The 24,357-nt window shown below is 44.5% G+C and overlaps 5 protein-coding genes across 10 annotated transcripts; 3 read left to right on the forward strand and 2 right to left on the reverse strand.

Moving 5' to 3' along the window:
- Positions 1 to 65: 65 nt before the first annotated feature.
- On the reverse strand, positions 66 to 1,981 carry LOC6507913 (spliceosome-associated protein CWC27 homolog). Its single transcript, XM_001956555.4, has 4 exons — positions 1,345 to 1,981; positions 787 to 1,173; positions 520 to 726; positions 66 to 459 (listed from the first exon to the last, which is right to left on the reverse strand). The coding sequence occupies exons 1-4, from the start codon at positions 1,929 to 1,931 to the stop codon at positions 150 to 152; spliced, it is 1,491 nt and encodes a 496-aa protein (XP_001956591.1). The 5' UTR covers positions 1,932 to 1,981; the 3' UTR covers positions 66 to 149.
- Positions 1,982 to 2,253: 272 nt separating this feature from the next.
- LOC6507144 (fas-binding factor 1 homolog) lies at positions 2,254 to 5,285 on the forward strand. Its single transcript, XM_001956554.4, has 2 exons — positions 2,254 to 3,652; positions 3,729 to 5,285. Exons 1-2 carry the CDS (start codon positions 2,340 to 2,342, stop codon positions 5,194 to 5,196), a joined length of 2,781 nt encoding a protein of 926 aa, XP_001956590.1. The 5' UTR covers positions 2,254 to 2,339; the 3' UTR covers positions 5,197 to 5,285.
- Positions 5,286 to 7,009: 1,724 nt separating this feature from the next.
- On the forward strand, positions 7,010 to 21,836 carry LOC6507145 (phosphatidylinositol 4-phosphate 3-kinase C2 domain-containing subunit beta). 6 transcript variants are annotated; one of them, XM_014909593.3, is made up of 16 exons: positions 7,010 to 7,128; positions 7,355 to 7,484; positions 8,543 to 9,587; positions 9,641 to 9,693; positions 11,568 to 12,284; positions 12,346 to 12,434; positions 12,498 to 13,131; positions 13,191 to 13,761; positions 13,822 to 14,707; positions 14,768 to 15,204; positions 15,261 to 15,653; positions 15,708 to 15,908; positions 19,966 to 20,162; positions 20,234 to 20,325; positions 20,382 to 20,531; positions 20,594 to 21,836. In XM_014909593.3, the coding sequence occupies exons 3-16, from the start codon at positions 8,599 to 8,601 to the stop codon at positions 20,771 to 20,773; spliced, it is 5,589 nt and encodes a 1,862-aa protein (XP_014765079.1). In that variant the 5' UTR covers positions 7,010 to 7,128; positions 7,355 to 7,484; positions 8,543 to 8,598; the 3' UTR covers positions 20,774 to 21,836. The 6 variants fall into 6 exon arrangements, with proteins under 6 accessions (XP_014765079.1, XP_032310415.1, XP_044570975.1 ...); XM_032454524.1 differs by having other exon boundaries at positions 7,011 to 7,484; XM_001956552.4 differs by lacking the exons at positions 7,010 to 7,128; positions 7,355 to 7,484 and adding an exon at positions 8,187 to 8,263.
- LOC6507912 lies at positions 16,114 to 19,572 on the reverse strand. The gene is made up of 4 exons (XM_001956553.4): positions 19,285 to 19,572; positions 19,037 to 19,230; positions 18,248 to 18,344; positions 16,114 to 18,182 (listed from the first exon to the last, which is right to left on the reverse strand). Exons 1-4 carry the CDS (start codon positions 19,310 to 19,312, stop codon positions 16,351 to 16,353), a joined length of 2,151 nt encoding a protein of 716 aa, XP_001956589.1. The 5' UTR covers positions 19,313 to 19,572; the 3' UTR covers positions 16,114 to 16,350.
- Positions 21,837 to 21,874: 38 nt separating the features above from the next.
- Positions 21,875 to 22,311, forward strand: LOC6507146 (mitochondrial import inner membrane translocase subunit Tim13). Its single transcript, XM_001956551.4, has one exon. It carries the CDS (start codon positions 21,971 to 21,973, stop codon positions 22,247 to 22,249), a length of 279 nt encoding a protein of 92 aa, XP_001956587.1. The 5' UTR covers positions 21,875 to 21,970; the 3' UTR covers positions 22,250 to 22,311.
- Positions 22,312 to 24,357: the final 2,046 nt, after the last annotated feature.

Genomic DNA, 24,357 nt, shown 5'->3' on the forward strand with positions numbered 1-24,357 from the left:
TTTTGTGCGAATTTTTAAAAAATACAAGTTTTTGAATATTATTTTAATTATTTTCCAGCTCAAAATTTCAAAACATCTAAATTAAATTTATTTGATTTTTTCCTATTTCTCTTGTTTTATAATTTTATTTAAAATATTGTCAATACCATTTACTTTTTTCGCGATTTGCTTGATGAGGATGAAGAGTTAACTCCTCGTTTTCGTTTGTTGAGGGGATTTCGAGGATCGTAGGCATCGTACCAATCATCTCCTTTACTGTTAGCATCCTTGGCCAAAACAGGGGCCGTGCTATTGAAATTCAAGGTATGAGATAACCAGTCGTCTCCGATTATTTCCTGTTCAACTGCTTTCTCGTCTAGTTCTTTGGGTTCGGGATCACAATCTTCAGAACCACTTTTTTGCTTCAGGTTGTCCAGTTTCGTACGGAATTTGGATAATAGGCCCAAAGTAAATTCCTCCCTAAAAAAGGATACAATTTATTTAGAAAATTTAAAGAGCTGAAAAGAAGGTAAGGCCCACCTTGACTGTCCTTTGGGTTGGAGTTTCACTTTGGCGGTATATTTCTCCTTGGACTGTATAAAATCTTTAATATAATGGTTATCGGTAGCTCCTTTGATTTCCTCCTTTGAGACCTTCTCCTGGGTACTTTCAAGTAGTTTGTCTTTGTTTTGCTTGTCCATTTGATATTGCTTTTTGAGCGACGCGATTTCCTCTCGAATCTTGGATCTGGAATGGCAAAATGTTAATAAATGTCAATGGGAAAAGTATTTAATTTCAGGAGCCTACTTTTCTTCGGATATTTTTCGACTTTGTTCCTTTTCTCGGGTCATCAAAACATCCTGGTCGTCGTCTGAATCACTTTCTTCTACGACTTCTTTTACTTTCTTATCTGAACGACTGCTTGAACCCTTTGATAGTTTTTTTTTGACGAGATCTGAGTAGGACTTTGATGAAGACTTCTCCATGTCTTTATCTTCTTTGCAATCGTCGGAAAGAGGTTCCTCGCTGTCGGCTTTTTCAACGTTCGGCACTCTTATTGGTTCTTTGCTCAGTTTGGGGTCATCCACATTATCGTGAAGAGATTTGGCCTTCCCGGCGTTTTTTTTAACGTAAACATTGGTTTCCTCCTCATCACCCTCGGCTTCTTCTCCAAAGGAAAGTAGTCCAAAGTTTCTGGTGGGATTAAAGAAATTATTATTATTTTTAGATGCAGGAATGCCAAAATATAAAATGGAAATGGGGCAAATAATGTCAAATGAAAAGCAGCAGTATTTCACATAATAACATTATTCATGGTTATCAGTTAGACATTTTAGATACGCTTATTAAATGCCTAGGACTCACTTAACTCCCTGGCGTTCCTTTTTGTTTTTCTTGCTTTTTGTGGGCTTAGCCAAAACGCGAGGAACGATGTCGTCGAAGGGATTGCTTAGTACCTCGGTGGCCACGATACGATGTGCGTGCATGGGTCGCTCCTGGTGGTCCACGATTCCCTCTTCCAGCTTGAGCATGTTGTAGATGGTGTCACCGGTGATCTTGCCGAACAAAGTGTTCTTATTCTGAAGCTCCGGCGTGGGAGCGAATGTGAAGAAGAACTGCGAGCCATTGTCGTCCTTGCCCGAGTTGGCCATTCCCACCAAGCCTCTTCGCGTGTACCGGAGTCGTGAATGAAACTCATCCTTAAACGGTTGTCCATAGATGGACTCGCCGCCAGTACCATCGCCATTGGGATCTCCTCCCTGGACAATGAATCCCTTGACCAGGCGGTGGAACTCGGTGTTCTTGTAGTAGCCTTCCAAGCAGAGCTGCACAAAGTTGCGGCAGGCTTTGGGGCACTCGCGTGCCCACAGCTCTATGTCGATGTCTCCAACGGTGGTCTTCAGAAGCACCTTGCCCGATGTGGGCGGCTCTTGGATGTAAATATTGCTCATCTTTCCCGGTCAATCAAAATCAAAACACTCTGGAAATTTGTAAATAATGAAAATATACTAACGCGTTTCCAATTAATCGATAAGTATTCAATAGTAATCGAATGTTTTAATCTTTTTGGAATTTAATACTGAAGTTCGTTATGGCGCGCTCTTAGTATTCAAATTTTTGATGAAAAATTATACGATTTCTTTATGTTTATAATTAAAAAAAATAAATATTGAATAAATAATGATAGCCTAGAACCTAGAATACGCACGAATACGCAGGCAGAACTTATCGATAGCTCTTTATTGATCATTATCCTTGGTAAAGTCCTAAAGTGGAACTTTCATATCGTTACTAAGCAACCTTTTGTTTTCAGTTACATTGTATTCTTTTATGTTGGGTGTTTTTTCACAGAATTTAATATGAATTTTAACGACGATCCGCTAGCAGATTTGCTAAGTGACAATAGCTTGGACAATGACAACTTTTTTGATGCTCCGGGAGGATTAAAAAAACAAGCCAAACCCGGAAAGCCAAAGGGAAAGCTTGAGGATTTATTTGGCATACAGGAGGAGACTGAGGCGGATGTCCAAGGACAGGGCCAGCGTGCCAGGAGCAGACCCATTGCTGCCAGTACTCCGAGGATTGTAAAGCAAAAGCCTTCCATCTCTTTGGATGACGATGTTGGCGAAGATGATGACTTGGGCTTTGATCCCAAGCGGCCAAAGAGTGGTGGTGCAAAAAGAAGCCTCTTTGACGATTTACTGGAGCCCAAGAAAAATATTTTCGATGATATACTGACTGGGGGTGAGTCCTCGAAACGTCCTTCCACTGCCAAGCCCTCAATGTCGCGGCAATCCACGGACACCACTACGGAGAACTCACAGGCGAGGCCTAAGACTTCCACAGGACGAAGAAGCTCCGCTCAGTCTGCTACAGTTAATGCTGATCCACTGGGACTCTTCGGCAAGGATACAAATGCAACAGTGTCGGGAATGTCCACACCAGTTTCCAGAAAACGAGGAACCACAGCGGATTGGTTGGGTCTCGAGGCAGCAGCAGCCTCCGCTGTAGCGATTGTAGACCAAGATAGGCCAAGTACACCGAAACCTCTAGTCTCCAAGGAGCCGACTGTAGCCACAACTCCTGCCAAAAACCCCACTGATATCCTACGATTGCCGGATTCTGATGAGAATGAACAGGATCAGGAGGCGGACATCCCTGTAGTAGCTCCTGCAAATACTGCTACGCAGAATATTCTGATGCTTAGCAATCTCAATATGGAGAGCAGTCACAAATTCAATGCCCTTCAGCAGCAGGAAGCTCAGCTGGTAATTGCTGCCCAGATGAAGAACCAGGAGCGCACTTTAATAGAGATGCAGCGGCGCCAGGAGACTCAGGATCGAAAGTTCCAGGCCTTAATCCAGCAGCAACTACAGCGCCAGCAACAAATGGAGGAGCATATCAAGGGCCAGCAGGAGCGCATCAATATGCACATCCAGCTTATGATGGCGCAGCCTGTCCATGTCCAAGAGGTTCCTGCAGCCTTAGCCGAAAAGCCAGAACAGGATATCAAGGATAATGCAAGGGAGGTTAGCAAGGATCAGGAGCAATTACTGCAGCTGGAAACGGAGGTAAAGAGGAATTTGCTGGAAAAGCAGCGGCTTGAGGAGCTGGTGGCCAACATGAAGGTCAACTACGAACAGGAAATTGAAATGATTGATACATCCTACAAGTAAGTACAATGAAAGGGGCTTACAAATAATTTAATAGCTATGAAATTATGGAATATTTAACATTTCTTTACTCAGAAAACAAATTAAAGTCCTGGAGGAGCACTTGGCTGCCGTCGAGGAGCGCCTGAAACTGGAGAACTCCGAATTACGCCAATATTACACTGAAAAGCTGGAGAAGCTTAAGGAAGACTATGTAGAACAAATCTCCAACTTGAAGCAGGACCATGAAGATGAGATGCGAAAACTGCGCCATTCACACGAATTGGATCTGGAAGGCATAAGACAGGCCAAGTCTCTAGAGCTATCGGCCGTGCAGGATCACGGGAACTATCTAGAGACCTTGCGACTGGCTTCGGACAATCTTCAGGAGCTGCGAGACGGGATGAGTGGGAGTCAGGAACGAGAGCGACAACTGGATATCCGCGAGCGCCGCCTGGCCGATCAGGAGAGGCGCCTCAAGATCGACGAGGAAACAGCCGATCAGGAGAAACGACGCCTTATGGAACTGGTGAGCACATTGGAACTACAGTTGGGACGCCTTTCCAAGGAGTCCGCCGAGGAGAACTGGCAGCTTCGGCAGCGCATGGCCAGTTTGGAAGCGGAACGGAAGGCCTTTGAACGCGAGAAGGAGTTCCATCGCGAGCAGATGGAGCGGGATGAGAAGCGAGTGGAGGAACTAAAGACCCTCCAGTTGGCAGAAACCGAACGATTGCACAACGACCTGCAGCAGGAGCGTACCCAGTTGGCAGTGGAACGGCAGAAACTCGAGTTGCAGCACAAGTTGCACGAGCACGGTGACTTGGACAAGGATCGGTTGGAGCTGGAGGCTCAGCTTAAGGTCGCTCGCGATGCCATTCGGCGGGCGGATGAGGAGCGGGATCGGTGCCACAAGCTGCAACGGGAAGTGGAGCAACGTAAACGCAACCTCATGGACAAGGAGAATGCCCTGAACCTAAAGGAGGACGAGCTGGGACAGGCAACTAGTGCATATCGTATGGCCACCAGCCGCACTCACATGGCGGAGCATAAGGCTCGCGAGGCAGACCAGTTTCTCCAAGCGAAGCTGCAGCTCTTGGGAAAAAGGGCTAACGAGCTCGGCGAGAAGGAGGCGCAGCTAGCCCAGGAGCGAATGCTTCTTGCCCAGGATCGCATCGCCATCCATAATCTGAAAAAGAAAATCGGAAAAAGTAGATGTGCGCTCTGCAGGATGGGAGCAGATAGTGCCGAGTTGGCGCTGCGTACTGATCGGAGGGGAAATCTCCAAAACTTCACCGATCCTCAGGGTCCACTGCCTTCCATGCCACCCAGCAATGCCGAGCTGCTTCTCAAAATGGCTGCCACCGAGCCAGGGCAGGTTCAAAGCGACATTGTCGATCGGCTGTTGGACGAGAATATTGAAGCTTCGTATCGTAGGATGTATAATGTGGCACCTAGCAGTTCCTTGGATGAACCAGAGTATGGTTTGGTTGGTGGATTAGATGATGACTCGAAAGCAGCCAGGAATTTGGATCTTGATGAAGCTTTTTTGGCTACACTGAAATAGAGATCACTTTCTTGCACCAAAAACTATCAATGGTTTAAAATAAACTTGCTGAATTTTAAAAATAAATGTATAAAATGAATAGGATAATATGACAATTTAAAAAAATATTTTTTTTTGGCTTTAGGAATCCGCTATTTATTAGCAGAGATGTTAATGTAAAACATATTCAGATTCAGATCAGACACATTCAGATTTGAATGTAGATTGAAAGAGGATCGATATACAAATCGTTTAAGGTATTCCCCAGAAAAGCCGATCCCCCAGAAAATTTAACAAAAAATCGAAAAAATAATTCGTTTCCAGATTTGAATGAAGATTGAAAGAGAATCGATGTACAAATCGTTTAAGATATTCCGCTCAAGAATCTGATGATTTTTGGCCAAGATATGGCCTTCGAAGTGGCCCATATTGGGTCTCCATGCAGTCTGCACCACTATTGAAGGGGATCCCCCAGAAAATTTAACAAAAAATCGAAAAAATAATTCGTTTACAGATTTGAATGCAGATTAAAAGAGAATCGATGTACAAATCGTTTAAGGTACTCCGCTCAAGAATCTGATGATTTTTGGCAGAGATATGGCCTTCGAAGTGGCCCATATTGGGTTCATATGCGTTCTTTACCATTTTTGAAGGGGATCCCCCAGAAAATTTAACAAAAATTCGAAAAAATAATTCGATTTTAGATTTAAATGCAGATTGAAAGAGGATTGATGTACAAATCGTTTAAGATATTCCGCTCAAGAATCTGATAATTTTTGGCAGAGATATGGCCTTCGAAGTGGCCCATATTGGGTCTCCATGCAGTCTGCACAACTATTGAAGGGGATCCCCCAGAAAATTTAACAAAAAATCTAAAAAATTATTCCTTTCTAGATTTGAATGCTGATTGAAAGAAAATCGATGTAAAAATCGTTTAAGGTACTCCGCTCAAGAATCTGATGATTTTTGGCAGAGATGTGGCCTTCGAAGTGGCCCATATTGGGTCCCCATGCGTTCTTTACCATTTTTGAAGGGGATCCCCCAGAAAATTTAACAAAAAATCGAAAAAATAATTCGTTTCCAGATTTGAATGCAGATTAAAAGAGAATCGATGTACAAATCGTTTAAGGTACTCCGCTCAAGAATCTGATGATTTTTGGCAGAGATATGGCCTTCGAAGTGGCCCATATTGGGTCCCCATGCGTTCTTTACCATTTTTGAAGGGGATCCCCCAGAAAATTTAACAAAAATTCGAAAAAATAATTCGATTTTAGATTTAAATGCAGATTGAAAGAGGATCGATGTACAAATCGTTTAAGATATTCCGCTCAAGAATCTGATAATTTTTGAGAGATATGGCCTTCGAAGTGGCCCATATTGGGTCCCCATGCGTTCTTAACCACTTTTGAAGAGGATCCCCCAGAAAATTTAATAAAAAATCGAAAAAATAATTCGTTTTTAGATTTAAATGCGCCACTTTTGAAAGGGATCCCCAGAAAATGTAACAAAAAATTTAAAAAATTATTCCTTTCTAGATTTAAATGCAGATTGAAAGAGAATCGATGTACAAATCGTTTAAAGAATTTCGTTTAAAAATCCGATGTTTGTCGACTGAGATAAAGCCTTCTGAGTAGCTTTTTCAGAAAGCCTTCTCACAGTGTCATAAAATATTTAAAATTTTGGACAGATCCATATAAAGTAGAGACTTTAATTTGTACAGAAGCAAAAGGATACATATTAAGTGTAGAATCAATTATATATAAAGTGTAATCCATGATTTAAAATATCAAGTTTCATATTCCTGACAACCATAAAAGCCCGACTTGTTGCTTTTGAACAGGGTTGCCTAACTCATGCTTCGATAAGTTATCGTAGTATTTTTGTAGTAACTGGCCACACACTTGCATTATTCCCAAAAAGAAGCGACTATTTTATTGTTAATTTGAACAGAATGTAAATAGTGCAGAATAGTGCGAAAAGCATATTTAAGTTTAAGCTCGTTAATCAGTATTTCGCGTCTCCTGTTTTTGTATTCCGTTTTTGTCCCTGCTTTTGTTGTGTTGTGTGTCGTGTTTTGTGTGTCAGCATATGTGTGTGGGTGTGTAGGAGGAGAGCACCTTACCTTCTTCTCGAAATAACATTTGAAAAACTGAAAACTTCACCTGTTTTCGGTCGACAGCGTAGATGTCAACGAGGGAATAAATAAAAGAAGCATCGTAAAGTACTGGGTAAATGGAACTGGAAGCTCCCAGATAGATATCTCCACCCGATACCAGTAGAAAGAGCGGTGGCGACACCTTAAAAAGCAAGTAAGTTGGCAATAATGGAGACGAGCACGAGAAACACACCTACCTACCTATATATTTATGTTAATCTCCATTATCGTTCACCCTCCTCCTCCTCCACCTCCAATCTTTGCTGTTTTTTAAGTTTCGCATTTCCATTTCTCCCTCTTATCCCACTCTCCCTATCAAAATGTTAATTAATTTATTTAATGGCTGTTGATGAATAGTTAAAGTCGAACCATATGCACTATATATATGTATATAGTATATTGATTTACCTTAACCTTTGCGTCTAACCCCGCTCTCTTCATGTTTTTCCCTCGCCGGTCATGTTTTCTTATCTGCTCTTCCGTTTCCTTTCGCACTATGGTGCTCCTGCCTACGAGCGTGCATCTGTGTGGGTGAGTGCCTCTCTGTTTATGTCGAACAGCTGTTTCCTATCTCCAAGAGAGATTGATTTTCGCATTTGAACTGTTTCCTCCACAGATTGTTTATATTATTTTGTATACTATATATTTTTCTTTTTTATTAAAGCTAATTGAAGCTGCCTTATTGAATCTTAATTGTTCATTTTTTGTTTATTTTTTAGTACTGCCTGCTCTATTTTTTGTTCTTTTCTTTCATTTTTGATAAAAACAAAGGGTATTTTGTGGCAATGCCGGAAATTTAGAAACTATCTCATACATCCGTTCCCCAGCTATGGGAATTTTGTGTTATATTTGTCATTAAAATAATGAATTAAGATTTAAATCATTCTGAAATAATAGCTGAAAAGTAATTTCTGTCAAGTCTGATTGCTGGAGGTAGAAAAAAAGTGACGTTTTAGTTTTTAATCTTGTTTTTGAGTCACCCGATTGGTGATTACCCCTTTTTTCCCAACCGATTGCAACCCTCCCTCCTTATCGTAGCATTTCACCTGTTCAGGTACTCACAATCTACCATACTTTACACCGCCTAATCGCCATTATCGCCGCTTTCCTGTTATCGCATAGATAAGGAACAGCCTTTGCCTTTGTTCGGGTAGAAAATATGAAGTTGACAAAATTCTAAAGCTCACTCTGCGTTCTGGTTGGCATTTTTAGAACAACGGATTGGATCGAAACGATCGAAGCGAACGGACGACGCTGCTGTGGGGAGAATGTCAAACCAGGCCCAGATCGACTACGACAAGCAGTTCCAGGATGACTTGGCCAAGGCGACGGCGCTGAGTTTGGAGCAGCAGGCCCTCGACGACTACCGACGTCACAAGAAGTACGGAACTGGCTACCGCCCGAGCAGTTCAACGGCTACTCCTGCGGCTGCATCGGCCCGAGAGTACCATGTGGCCCAGCGTAGCCAGAGCGTCAATCAGGGACGCCGGCACTCGGAGGTCCATCCCACTCTGGCAGCGCCGGTCAGCTTGGAACGATCGCGAACACCACCGGCCCAGGGGACGGACAATGACCTGATCTGCTTCGCCAGTCCCACCAGCAAGCAGCCGGAAAACGACAGTCCCTTTGGGCGACTCATCGAGGATCTGCAGCGAATTCAAACGACCAATCCGCAGTCGGCAATGGTGCCCGTGGGTCCGGTGGCAGCTGCCTCAGTTCCCGCCCCATATGGATTTGTACCGCCATCGCCCCACGTCCAGCCGCCTCCCTACGGAATGGTCGGCGCACCGGCTGGGGGAATGCAGCTGGTGCCCTACCAGGCACCTGGCGCCCAACAGCAGAGGCCCCTGAACAACGAGGAGCTGCAACGCCTGTACAGTTTGCCAGCTCAGATGGCGCAGATGCAGGTGGTGCCGGTGGCCCAGCCCAACACTATTTATTACTATCCGGGAGCTGTCGTTACGCCTCCAGTAGTACCCGGATCGGCGGCCTACATGCCGCCACAATATCCTGCCCAGTCGTACAGATACGGAGGGGGCTTCACGCATATGGACTTGTCCCAGCCGCGTCCGTCCCCAGCTCCGTCTGTTAGCAGTCAGCCGTCCAGTCATGTCGCTCCACCCCAGAATTCCCAGAATCCAGCCAACGGAGTGGCCCTCAAGGCACGTCGCCAAGTACCCTCGACTGCCAGTATTAGCTCCAGCTCCAATGGCCAACGGAGTGGCAGCGATTTAATCGACCTAAACCAGGATGAATAGTATGTAGTATGATATTGTTACATGATTATGATTAAAAACTGTCCAATTCCAGCTCCCGAGTGAGTGTTTTGGAGGCATTCGATCCGTTGCTAAATGAGAATACCGGTAAGCTGGCACAATGTTGTATTTAGAGTATGTCACCCCCTGGAATAGCGCAAGATCCTTAGCTCCATCAAGACCAAAACACATTAGTCCAATCAAATTTCAAATATAGTTGCGATTGTCTGGCAGGAAATCCGAATAAAAACACCATAATTTTTTAGCTTTTATCTTGTAAGAGATATGGGAGGAAACGCCTTAAAAATGGTTTTGGAGGGAAGACTAACCAGCTTTCTTTATTTTTAATCATTACTAATGCATATTAACCATTTAGTTCGCCACTATTATTTTTTTTTTCAACTAAAATAAGACTAGATCTGTGTAGCCGTTTGTAGAAGTCGTTTCTCGCCTTAGTTAAGAATTAAACCGAATGTTTTTTGTTTCTCTTGCAGTGTCGAAAAAGTAAACCATTTTAATTGAAAGTCCTCTACTACTATCAGTTCTACTTCTACTACCAAAACTGCATAAAAAACTGCAAAAATATAAAAAAAAAACTACTTTACACCCACAACAACTATACACCATCTAACGGGTTGAGGGTCGGTCTGGTTCGTTTCGGAAGCAAAAAGACCATTTCGTGTCTATAGATGCACACAATTAGAAAACCACCTACCTACTTACTATACACCAATATTAACACTAATGCGAAGACCATGTACTGTATGCCCCAAAAAAGGTTTATGCGAAATTTGTGCCTTCCGCCTTCCAGCAGTCCATCGTCATCGGAAACAAGTTTTAAAAACCTAACTAATCGATGGCCAAAATATCATTTAAAATATTATTATAATCATATTTGGCATTTTTGGCTTGTACCCATAATCATTCCAATAATTTTGGATATTTTTTCAACAATTTTAACCAATGATAACATTTTTTTTTGTCAACTGTAGTCATCTTTCAAAAAAAAAAATGTATTACGAAATGAACATATTGTGATTGGCAGCTACATATATACATATATCCATTAATAACACATATATACAAGAATAAATACATACATATGTTTAAAACTATAGTGTACCACATTGTGAGAGAACAAATAAATAATTTCTATAAAAACTTTCAGTCTCTTGTTGTTTTATTAAATGTTTACAGTCGTACTGTCGATCCCAATTCCTCCAAAAAAAGCCAGCTACATTAATATTTTTTTAAATTTTTAAATAATTGTTGAGCATATGTATGTATTTATGTACGTTTTTCATTATTTCTAATTTTGGGATTCAATTAACACGAAGCTTTCCATTAATACTTTAACGTTTAGTTGTAATTTATTACAATTTTTTGAAAAGTAATTCGAAGTGATGAGAAACAGAATGCCCATCAGGGGATGGGATTTTAAAAAAAAAGGGCTAATGGGGTAAATGAAACATATGGAAGATTACTCGAAACATCAAGTGGGAATGACGATTTAGGAACTCAAAGCTACAGTGGATCTGATCTGGGGATGAAGTAATAATGACCTCTGTAATATTTTTACATAAAATAATCAGAATATGACCCACTGTGCTGGGCCAGCGTGGGCGGCATTTCACAGCAATCAGAATTAGCTATTAGCGAGGGCAGCCCCAGTCGCAGACAAGCGGATTTGTTAGCGTTCTCGCACTATACACACTATATACACTAAACACCAGTCCGTCCGATTGCGATTCCGTTCCGGATTCGTTTGGGGATACCACCGACCGATTCGAGTCGCTTTGGGGCCGTGCCGGACCGTCTGTCTCATTTATTTTTGGCCACACGGCAGTGATGTGCCCAGACTCTCACCGCAGTAGGCCATGGGTCTCGAGCATATTTTTGCATAACTTCTCTGGCGACATTCGGACACGGGGAACCGGATTTCTCGATCAATCCGCCACTGACCATGCACTCGCTACTTGCAGGAAACGACAGCGCCTCCGACTGCACTTCCTACTACGCGGAATACGACCCCTTCGACTTCCTCTACAGCGGCGATGCTGGAACCCAATACTCGGATCCCATGTACGAGGCGGTCAACAGGTGGGACAAATCTGCAGCCACCGTGAGTCCAAATGTGAACGTTATTGGCTGGCGCCAGGACTTCCTCAGCCAGCCGTCCACGTCGTCGGCCGCATATCAGACGGATAATGTTGCCCAGCCGTTGGAAGAGGAACTGCGTCTGTCGGAGAATGGATCTGGGAGTATGTCGCCCCCGCCACCGCTGCCGCCAAGGAATCAGCACTCCCTCGAGTATCCCGGAGTCCCCTCGAAACCTAACCAGTCCACCCCATTCACGGACAGCTATACGTCGAGCATTCCGGCCCATGTGGTGCTGGATCGACGGAAAACATGCACTCGTCTCTACGAAGTGATCAGTGAACAGCGCAGCGATGACCCCGAACTACTGGAGTTCTACCACATGGTCAAGCAGCTGAGGGCTCGCTATCCGCACGACGATGCTCCCACCAATGTGGGCCATGTGGTGGCCACGGAGTTCGACTACCACTACATGATGAACACTAGCATTAAGGTGATTGTGCATCCAGCACTGAACACTCTGCAGCCACATGCCCTGTCCGCCTCAATGGCCAAAGAACAGGTGAAGGGATACGGGATGCCAGTCACCTTTACCTGCGACAGTGAGTCTTTATTTTCTAATATAAAAAAATATAAATATAAATTTATTTTTTCGCTAATTAGTTGACTCCGTGGTGGCTCAGGTGGTGGCCCAGGCATTGGCCTCTTTGGAGGGTCAGGTTAGGGGCACTGTCACGGATTATGCAGTCAAGGTTTGTAAAAAAAACTCAGCAAGACGAAGGAAAGCATCTTATGTCTTTCTTTTAAACCCACAGCCCATCGGCCTCCTGGAGTGGCTGGCTCCCACCTCGAAGCTAAGCCAGCTGGAGTGCGTCCACAACAGCTTCCAGTTGGAAAAGGATGTGCACCTGGGCCTCTGTCTGAGCACGACGGCCAACATGCAGGCCATAGCTCGAACGGAACGCGATGACGAGCACGACGCGGATCTTCTCCCAGAGCAGCTACTCCCTAACGAAGTGGTCCAGACCATAACCTACGACAGCATGATGATCCTCATTGAAACTCTAGAGACGGAGATCGACAAATTGGAGTCGGCAGCCGACGGAGCACCCAGTCGAAGCGTCCTTAGTTGCTCGGGAGTGGTGCAGGCCGTAAAGGCTATTTGCGCCCTGCTCGGCTCCATCGATACTCTGGACATAGCCCGTTGCGTGGCCGATTTGAAACGCATCTGTGAGGAAGCTCAGACCAAGTACTTGGCGGGGGCTAGCAATCCGGAGATTGTCAGCGATTATGGGGACTACGCACAGGTCACATTGCGGCCTAGATCCCTCCTAGAACAGATTAAGGTTAAGTGCAATGGATTACGCGATGCCGTGCAGGAGCTGGTGGAGTTGTACGCCAATGTTTTCCGAGTGGCCTTCTCCGTAAAGACACCTGACTATTCCACGAGTGAGTTTGAGCTTTTTCTTAGGAAGGAAGGAACACTACTATAACTCTCTACATTGCAGCTCCCATTCCCATCTCCTGCGTGTCTAAGCCCATAGTGGTTAGTATCAACTGCCTCCACAGGCCGCCACCCAACTGGAAGTACGAGGATTACTCGCTTTGCGTTCAGCTTGTTTACGGAACTCGCCTCCTGTCCAAACCCCATGTCTTGAGCTGCTCTAACGATACCAGTGGCGGTCTTTTCCCTCGTCTCAACTTCAGTGCGTGGCTCACTTTTGAGCAGCATCCCATTTGCACTCTGCCCCGGGAAGCCAGGCTCACGATCGTCCTGTACGGAAAGCAGGCGGCCAGCGAAGGTGAACCGAATACGGATCAGAACGGTGAGAGGCGGCAGGTGACCACGGAGCTGGGCTGGTGCTCTATTCAGCTCTTTGATTTCAAGCGGGTCATGATTTGTGGGCCGTATCTGTTGTCAGTGTGGCCTCCGACCACGGACAAAATGCTGGGACCAGCTCCGGCCAGGGGCTGCCATCCGCATCCCGATTATTGTCCTGTTCTGAGCATTGAAGTGCCGCCCTATGGGGGTCGCATTGAGTTCCCCGAGCATCAGGAGATACCAAAGCCAGCACCACAGTAAGTATTCCCAAACTAAGCGAGATTAGGAACGTATTTAAACACATTTTGGATCTTTAGCTATGACTTCGCCTCGCTGGACGCTAATCTGCAAGAGGAACTGCTTGATACCGCCGAGCTGGGCTACTCTGGAGCCACGGACCGACGCGAGGTGTTCTGGGAGAAGCGGTTGTACCTTCAAAAGTACCCCAATGCTCTGCCCAAGGTGCTGCATGCCGCCCACAGCTGGGACTATGCCAACTTGATTGATCTTCATGCCCTGCTTCACTCGTGGGCCCCGCTGTCGCCGCTGCAGGCTCTGGAGCTGCTCTTGCCCCGCTACCCGGATGCCAAGGTGCGCGAGAAGGCTGTCGAGTGGATCTCCAAAATGCCAAATGACCAGCTGGTGGACTTCTTGCCCCAGCTAGTCCAGAGTCTGAAGCATGACACCTATGAGGGCTCTGCCATGGCTCGGTTTTTGCTAGCCAAGTGCCTGGAGTCGCCGCGTTTCGCCCATCACATGTACTGGCTGCTGGTGCACAGTCTGCCCGACGATCCGCACAACTCCATTGGGGCGGCCATGGTGGACCAGGAGTACGATGAGTCCCAGGTGACCCAGGCCCGCTACTACCGCCGCAACAAAATGATGCTGCGCGCCCTAATGGCCATATGCGGGGAGAAGATGCTACAGCGCTTCATGTACCAGCACCGCATGTGTCAGAAGCTCACCAAAATAGCCGAGTCCGTGAAGGAGGCCAAGGAGTCGATGCGTCAAAAGTGTTTGGCTGCGGGCATGGACGAGGTACACCAGGATCTGCTGGAGAAGCCCACCTGCCTGCCACTGGGACCTGAGCTGGAGGTAACCGGAGTGAGTGTGCGCAACTGCAGCTACTTCAACTCCAACACGCTGCCGCTTAAAATCAACTTTGTGGGACCTGATGCCGAGTCGCTGCCAGCTATCTTCAAGGTAGTTGTAGATGTACTTTATCCTTCCAATTGTAGTAATTCCATTAATCGTCCTTTGCAGTGCGGTGATGACCTGCAGCAGGATCAGTTGACCATTCAGCTGATTCGCATCATGAACAAAATGTGGCTTGCCGAGCGCCTGGACCTGAAAATGGTCACCTTCAACTGTGTGCCCACGGGATACAAGAGCGGCATGATAGAGCTCGTCAACGAGGCGGAAACTCTGCGAAAGATCCAGGTGGAGTACGGGCTGACTGGTTCCTTCAAGGATCGTCCCATTGCTGAATGGCTGGGAAAACAGAATCCCAGTCCACTGGAGTACCAAAGTGCCGTGAGAAATTTCACGCTATCCTGCGCCGGCTACAGCGTAGCCACCTATGTTCTGGGCATTTGCGATCGGCATAATGACAACATTATGCTCAAGACATCGGGTCACCTGTTTCACATTGATTTTGGCAAGTTCCTGGGCGACGCTCAGATGTTTGGCAACTTCAAGAGGTAAGTAAGGTTATAGAATTGGTTGTACTTCATTTTCATCATCTTTTTTCTTGCAGAGATCGCACTCCGTTTGTCCTGACCTCCGACATGGCCTATGTTATAAATGGCGGCGACAAGCCCACCATAGACTTCCACTACTTTGTGGACTACTGCTGTCGCGCTTTCAATATTGTGCGGAAGAATGCCGATCTGCTGCTGCACACCTTGGCGCACATGGCCACCGCCGGCATGCCCGGAGTGAACTCCAATGCAGTGACCTATGTCAGGCGCGCTCTGCTTCCATCGCAGTCGAATCCCGAAGCGGCAGCCACCTTTGCCAAGATGATTCAGTCGTCGCTGAAGAGCTGGTTCACCCAATTCAACTTCTTCCTGCACAATCTGGCCCAGATTCGATTTACGCCGGAAGAAGGAAGCGGAGAGCTGCTATCCTTTGTGCCTCGAAAATATACGTAGGTTTATAAATATTTTCCAGGAGGAAATGTTAGTAATTTCTTGTTCTTTAGCATGCAGCAGGATGGACGCTTAAAGATTGTGAAGGTAGTTTGCTTCCAAAAACACTACAGCATGGAGAAGTTCTACATGTACATTTTGGAAGTGACCCGACATGGACAGCCGGTTCCGACGCACTTGTTCCGGTCCTACCGCGAGTTCACCGAGTTCCATGAGAAGCTGTGCCTTCATTTTCCGCTGGTTAAACTTCACAGGTGAGTGAGTTGAGGTGTCATGTTAAAATCTTATCAGAAAGGTTGCCATTTCTTCAAGGTTTCTGAACTTTAATCTAATAATTTTGTTAACTAGTCATGCAAAGTTTTGTTTTCCATAATTTTCTATTGATTGTCTGAGTTTTTGTTTACGTTTTTATTATCTTTTCGATATGGAAGACCTTCTTCTATAAATTCAATATAATTTTGAAGAACATAAGCTTACTTTATTGACTCACTTGCACCTCTGAGCATTCCCAGAAATATATATTTTTCTTTATCTTTAATGGCTTTCCTGCTATAACTTTATTATAATATATAGTTAACGTGATATGGCAACTTATCTGCGAAACATATGTACATGAATAGGTCATAGCCATTCGGCGATAATTAACACATAAAATACTGTATTTGCTAAGGAAGTTTTGGGAATGGTGGCGGCCATCTAGGCCTCCGTGTCGCCCCTGACGGCTACAGTTCTCAGTGCTGCCGTCATGGACCGGTGCTGGCTGATGGCCCGGCCGAAGCCATCGTCGTCATCATCACTGTTCGCCTGGGAGACTTGCGCCCCAAAAAGACTTGGCACTCCATGGTCGTCTGTCCGAGAGTCGAACACAATGCAGCGCTGCATGGGTGTAGGACGTGGTCGCTCCACTTCCTCCTCGGATTCGTCACTGGAGGTTACCACTTCGGCGGATTGGTAGTATTGCAGGTTTTCCACATCGAATCGAACCCGCTTGGCAGGCTCAGGAGCTGATCGAGTGACTTCAGCCACCTCCCCGTCGGCATCACTGGAACTGGAGCTGGGCAGCTCTTCTGGGTGATAGCAAGCGAGGGGAGGAGCATCACCGCGGGCGTTGAGAGTCGACGATCTCAGGGATCTTGGAGCGGGCTGGGGTGGCAGACGCGTCGGTGGTGCCGGCACCACTGTCACGGACATTTCCTGGCACAGCTCCTCGAAAGTGTCGATGCCATTGTTCTGGGGTACTCCAGGTCCCAGCACTTCCGTTTCGTTTACTTCCAGTTCGGCATACAGGTCCTCTATGCTACTTACATAATTGGCTTTCTTGGATCTTTGTTCCATGACCTCGGTGTAGTTGGGCAAGTTTTGAGAGCTCCGAGAAACGTCCAGCTGCATCAGGGACTCGTAGTCGGGCAGGTAGGGAAGACCCGGGTCGTAGGGCGGTGGCGGCGGCATAATCGGTACCGGAGGTTCATGTTCCGGTTCGAAGATCTCTAATCTGGGTTCCATCAGCTCCAGCCGATGGAAAAGATTCTCCGTCTGCTCGACATTGTCCAGGGTGATCGTTGCCTCCCTCAGCGTAGTCTCTACCGTGGGCACTTGCTCCAGGCTGTTGGGATGCAGTGCCCAGTTGGGCTCTGGAACTGCCACAACGGTATCGAGGTTCTCAAAGTTCTCCCAGTCCTCGTCGATGTCTTTGCCGAATCCAGGCGGGCTGCTGGACGAAGGCATCTGCTGTTGATCCACGTCCAGGATGTCGGCTTCGTTCATAATGAAGGAGGAGCGTATTCGCTGAAAATCCGTATCCAGCTCACCTTGTGGTAGTTCCAGGTCGGCGAAGAGGTTTCGTTCAATTTGTGGCGTAACTTCTGCCTCCGGACTACCAGCTATTATTTCCACCACAAAAGCTGAGTCCGTATCTCGGGGTGGCTCCTCTCGGAGTTCTGTTTCTGTTGGAGTTTCCGGTTCGGATTTCGGTATAGCTCCTTGGTGCACCACAGCAATTACGGAGAGTGGTCCTCCCAGCCCGTCATCGGGCGACAGTAGCTCTGGCACCTGGTCCTCAGGCGTCAGAATCTCCGGGACATCGTCCACCGGCTCGAACTTGACATACCGACCACTGCTCTTGCACCTCAAGTTTGTGGGCCGGCTGACTTCTTTGGCGGGTTGTACGCTGATTAGCTCGTACTTTTCCGCAAAGTGATTGAAATTGGGCATTCCCAGTTCGATGGGTGGCTCTGGAGCTGTTTCCGGCACGGATGGCTTTGCGGGAGCAGCTGCTGTTGCCTCATTTGATTCTGAAGTCGCTGTTTCCTGGACAGGATCTGTTTGCGTGGGCGGTGAAGGCGGCTGGCGTGTGGGCGGGGCTGTGTAGTACTCATAGTGCTCACTGTGCACCTGCTGACGTCGTACCCGTTGCGACTGGGTCTGTCCTCGGTAGGAGACTTTGGAGTGTTCGGTGGCCCTCGTCTCCTTGGGACTGGCGGCGCCAATCAAGCGCAGATTTGGAACGCTTCCAGTTATGTAGCTACTGCCTGTAATATGGATAATAAATTGTTAAGTTTCCGATTCAATAAATACGTTCATTTCCTATCATTACCTGGCGTTGCTGCCGAAACCGATGGCCATGGACTTTCGAATTCCTCGAGATTGCGACGCCGAAAGACTCCATGGACGGCGGTGTCGGTGCCGTTTACCTGTGGAGTAATTGAAATTGCACTTTTTGATTATTGCTTCATGGTGAATAGGTTTTTGAAGCTCGGCTTCCATCAGCTGGTGGTGCGTCACAGGTGTGAAGGTATTGCACCTGACCACAGACACGCGAACCGAGACACGTCCCAGCGATAAGGTGCGAGATTTTATAGAGAGGGTCAGATTATGAATTCAAGAATCGTTTCTGGCTTCTGTGTATTGTTGACCTATATTCTTGTAGTTTTGTTTTCATATTCGGCTCTCGAGCTAGTTATAAAGGAACGCCATCAATATCTTCACTTCTCCCAATCGACTATGATAATAATCTCCGATAATATGCAAGTGGAATTTAAATGAGCCCCGATTCAAATTAGTGAAAGTTGAATGGGTCTTCGATTTGCATTCCTCACGCCCCCATCGCTAGAACCAAAACACCCAGACCCAGACCCATACCCAAACCGAGCCCAACACCTGCGAATACCTAGTTGTATGTGCCGGGGTAGAGGCCTTATCAGAGCCACTCATGTCTGGGATCTCTGTGTGGGTATGAATATTATTGGCCCAGCGCTGGTGTGGGTAGTAATGGATGGGTATATGGGGTAGTATCGGTATCGGTATCACATTAACCTTTTATTTAGTTCCCTGCATCGGTTGTTAATATCTGTTGTTGTGGTTGTTTCTGGATTTGCATACGCACCTGCGATTCATAAGCTGCGTAACGTGGCGGCTGTCGCTGTTGTGGCTGCTGCTGTTGTTGGGGCTGTTGCACCTGGGTTCTGTCGAAAGTCAGTCGTCGCCGGAAGCCAAAGAACTTAATTCCCAAAAGTGTAAACACCAATCCTGTCAGCAGCAGTACTGAAGCCAATGTTGAACCAACCACAGCCTGATGATCTGGAATATTTTCGAATTGAAAACTATATTGGAGTTAGTGTCTTAAGAACTTACCCTGGCCCACATTCTGTAGCTGGGCCATGTCTTTATTTTCTCAACAACAAATCTGTTGGCTTGGCATTCTGGCTAAAGTTTGGTGATTTTTGCAATGCCCCCCTTTGTTTTGGCCAGCAAGAACTTATATGTATATACTATATATCCGCTTGAAAAAAAAAAACTTCACCACGTCGCTAATCGAACCACTTTCGACTGTCGGGTGTTCCGGCGTTTCAGCTTGTAGCGTTCCGGAGCTCCGCTCTCCAGCTTGCTCGCCAACTGATTGAGCGCTGACGTTGCCGTCGAGCGTCGAGCGGTCGCTTATCGGTGCGATTCGAACCGATATCACATTTGCACTTCTCTCCCACACTAACCGCTCTCCGGAGCTGTGAAATCAGACCCGGCCAGTCACCGATTTATCAGCTATTAGCGGTGTTACCTCAAACCCCCAGGCTTTCGGTTAGACGCTCTGCCCCGGACTCTGTCTGATAAGCAATCGCAAATTTTGTGCCATGATTTGTCAGTCCACCTTGATGGAACTTCCAGGTCCTGACTATACAAACAAACTGAAAAATAATGGGTTTCCAAAGATAACATGTAGAAAACTTTAAAAGCCATATCATGGGCGCAAAATTAGAAAATTAGAGTGTAATTGTAGTTAATATTTATTGATATGTATTATATTTCCCATATTTTTAGCCTTCCTGCTGGCGTTCATGTGGGTCGTTCCAATATCAAATCCGTGGCCGAGAAACGTCTACCTCTTATTCAGCGTTTTCTGAAATCGCTGTTTGATGCCTCCGAGGAAATAGCCCACTCGGAGCTAGTTTATACCTTCTTCCATCCGCTGCTGCGCGATCAGCAAGAAGCCAAGCTGGAAATGCCAAAAATAAAGGGTATTCTATACAATAATAATAATGAAATTTAAAGAATGGGTTGACTAACAATTATTATTTTATCCTTTTAGAGGTAAAGCGACAACCGTCGCGAGACAATCCCAACGAGATTGGCCAAATTCGACTATCGCTGCAATACCAACGCGGCGTACTTACTGTGATGGTGTGTAGTTCTTCAAAAGGCATATTTCCAGAAAAACAATAATTATCTTATTCCAGATACACCACGCCAAAGGGCTGCCCATGCTACAGGGCGGTCAGGAGCCAAACACCTATGTGAAGTGCTACCTAAAACCGGATCCCAAAAAGGAGACCAAACGCAAGACCAAAGTAGTGCGCAAGACCTGCGTGCCCAGTTTTATGGAAACGGTTAGTAGCTCAACAATAATTGAGTTGAATAAAGGGTTGATTCAAGTGTATCCTTTTCATAGTTGGAGTACCGCATGCCACTAAATATTATCCAGGAGCGGCGACTGCAGGTCACCGTCTGGTCACACGACACCCTGCAGGAGAACGAACTGCTCGGAGGCTTCGAGCTGGATCTATCCAAGCACGATTTGCGCCAGGAGCTCTGCGATTGGCATCGCCTGGGAACGGTGCCAAGAAACTGACAGGATCAGAGCCAAATGGGACACTCTGCCTACCGACAATCAGGCCTAGGATTATAGCAATACTAATATATGTTTGTGCCTGTCTTCTTTCTAAACGCAATAATACTTACATACTCGAAGTGATTGTACATTCCGTATCTATATACATAATGATAAATAACTTAACTGACGGTAAAAGTGTTATTTCTCTTAATTATTTGTTCCTTAATTGTACATATTTATCATCAATCATGAACATTATACTCTCTAACACTTATACTTTGGCATGGCACATATATGTTCTATTCTGTTTTAAGATTTGAAATTATATAAGATATAAAATCAAACACACTTGTACACTTGGGAAAAGGAGCAAATTAAAATATATATTTATAGTTATTAGATCAAAAAATTCTTTCCAAGTAGGAAGTACTGTTCTCCCGAAGTAGATTATTATTATTCAGTATTATTGCAAAGAATCTACTTTCATGTTAGAACTGTTAGAGATAAAAATCACCATCTATTCTTTATTTCTATTCAGTTTACTGAGAACGATTCATTTATACACTATTTTGTTTTAAAATGTGGAGATTAGGAGGAAATTTATTTAGAAATATTAGCACAGATAGAAATTTTATGCACATTCTTCCTGTAATCGTCATTCAACAATTTTAAATCTCGCGATGAGATTGCGCCTTTGGCAAGCCTCTGTGTTTGGGTCTAACTTAATGCAATTCAACTATTATTTAAAACAAATTTACAAACAAACGTAGCAACTAGCTATCAGAGAGAACAAAATACTAAAAGTGTCTTAAAGAATTAAACGAATATTGTAAATTATGTCTAAGAGCATAAGCCGCAATGGAAAGATTATATTTTTATAGATATATCGATCGAGAACCTAATAAAAAGCATTTTAAGCTACATCTGCCTGAGGATTTTAAACAAGATTTCTATACTGACTAAACACTATAACTTAGGTCTTTTGTAGAAGTGATTAACAAAGCTTATTGCAAAACTAAAATGAAGCAAACCATTGTACAATTGAATAACTTTCGGCACAAATATATGGCATAACAAAATATATACTCTTGGAGTTTTATTTCTTTTCCGAATCCCAGTGAGCTGGGTCTATTCAATTAGAATCAAAGATTCCTGGCAGTAACATAGATTTCAGGATCAAGTAAAATTAAAATTTAATATCAAGTAACGACCAGAATGGCGGCTGGAAACATGGAGAAGGGGGAGCTAATGAGCCAGGTGAAGCAACAGATCGCTCTGGCCAATGCCCAGGAGATGCTCTCGAAGATGACCGAGAAGTGTTTCAAGAAGTGCATCCAGAAGCCGGGCAAGGCCCTGGACAACACCGAGCAGAGGTGCATCTCCCAGTGTATGGATCGATTCATGGACGCCTGGAACTTGGTATCTCGCACCTACGGAAATCGCTTGCAGCGGGAGCAGTACAGGAGCATGCAAGCAGTGGATATGACAAATTAATGGGGAACCCATCTCGATATTTTTTGGACGATTTATTAAATCTAGTTATGTTTTCGTCGTTATATTGTTTGTGAGTTTGAATGGACGATCTAGGGGCTAGGGTTCCCCCAGTTCGACATCATCCTCCGTCGCTTATCGCTGGGGAAAAAATGATAACTACCTGATTATATGGCCTGAAAGTGCAACGGAAGACACATCGAAGGGTTTAGGGGGGTATCTTAGCTATATCCCCTTGCATTTCTACTTGATATGTGCACTTTTCTAGATCGTTATCGCGTTTGGAATGGTCTCGTTAGCTAACGAATGGACTAAAATGCAATTTGCAATTCGGCGCCAATTATCCAGGCGCCAAAAAGTTTAGTTTCGAGACCACTCTAATCCATTGCATGATCTTCACTTGTATGCAAATTTTACATCTATTTTTTGTTTTGATTTTTATAATATTTTTTTAGCTTTTAAAATTAACTATAAACCAAGTATTGCAAAAAATTGGCTAACCAAGAAGGGCTATAGAATCTCTATAGAAAGGCTACACTTTTTTTCTTATTTTAAATGTCCTAAAATTTCTAATAAATCATAATTACTAAAGATATAGTTCTGTATATATTTTGCCAAAATAAAATACAATTTCTTTTTCTAAATACTCAACAATTTAAAAAAAAAATCACTTTACTTTTGAAAGCATAGCTTATAAGATTAAAAAATTGCATTGAATAGTACCTTTTGGGTGTCCCAAACTTAAAGTACTGATAGGGAAACCGCTTTAATAACACTTAAATCAAAATTAATATGATCGCATGCATTTTTGTTGGTGTCTCGACCACATGCTGGGCTATCAAAAAATTGCTGATACCAAGAAACGGACTTGGCCAATTACTGTACGAACATTTTTAGTGGGTGCAGGTGACCCTGTGCACTGGCCAAAAAATTGTTGCAAGTAATTCAAATATCAATTTAAGACAAAAGAAAAAAAAAAGAAAAATTGAAAATATAATAATAAAAAAAAATGCAAAAGATAAAATGCGAATTCGTGGCCGAACTTATTGGCTCGAATACCAGAGGTAACAAAATCCAAACTGATTTTTCCTCAACTAGGTACATTCGAAGCCACACAAGTTACGATAAGAGTGCGGGCCAAAACCCAGTCATATAGTGGAGTCCGTAGCTTCCCGCCGAAAGCTTTCTATGTTACTAAAAATAGACCCATCCGCCCATCCGCCCATGCCCCGCCCCACAAAAAGCGACAACAGCAACAACAACCAAGGTGTTCCAAGGTTTGAGTAATCATTGCAAGAATACGGGCACGATAAGTGCTGAGACGGTTTCCCTTATCTGGACAACTAATCGGTACAGTTCGGCCCGGCGAACGGGCATGTGAGAGAGACAGGTGGGCGGCGGAGGTGGGACCAGGGGTGGGCTATGGCACTACCGTTACACTATCACCTGCGGGACATTGGCGTCAGCGCAAGGTGAGTCGAGATAAAAGCCTGCTGACAGCCCCATTACGGCTGTAGATTAGGCAGATTAGGAACGCCGTAGAAGAAGCTCCGGATAGTCAAAAGACAATCACTTATCAATCCTACCTTGGGAAGTCTCTTAAACTTTAACTTTTAAATTTTAAAGCTTATAATAATGTATTAATTCATTATATAATACAAATTTTTTTTATCCCAAATGTTAACTAAATTTAAAGAAAAATAATCTTTGAAGCCTACCTTGGGAAGTCTTTTAAACTTTAAATTTGAAAGCTTATAATAGTTTTACTTTAAATATTAATATTTCATTATAAAATAACATGTTTTTTATCCCAAATGTAAATTATTTCATAGAAATATACATTTTTTTACATGTTTTCTAAATAGCTCTTTATTATTTTAGACCATACTACGTTGTACGTTCTATACTTTCCTTAAAAACTCTTTTTAAGTTCTCTAAAAATAAAATGTTTTTCCTAAAACTTGTTTATGATAAGGTTGCTCTTGTGAAGTATTGTTAACAGGAAAATGTTTTCCCCAAGACGTACATTTGTTTTTAATAATTATACAATTTTTAACCAAGTATTATTTAAAATACACTCTGTAACTGATAATATTCAGTTTGGTCATAAA

The sequence above is a fragment of the Drosophila ananassae genome, chromosome 2R, assembly GCF_017639315.1.
Source record: "Drosophila ananassae strain 14024-0371.13 chromosome 2R, ASM1763931v2, whole genome shotgun sequence".
Taxonomy (NCBI): domain Eukaryota; kingdom Metazoa; phylum Arthropoda; class Insecta; order Diptera; family Drosophilidae; genus Drosophila; species Drosophila ananassae.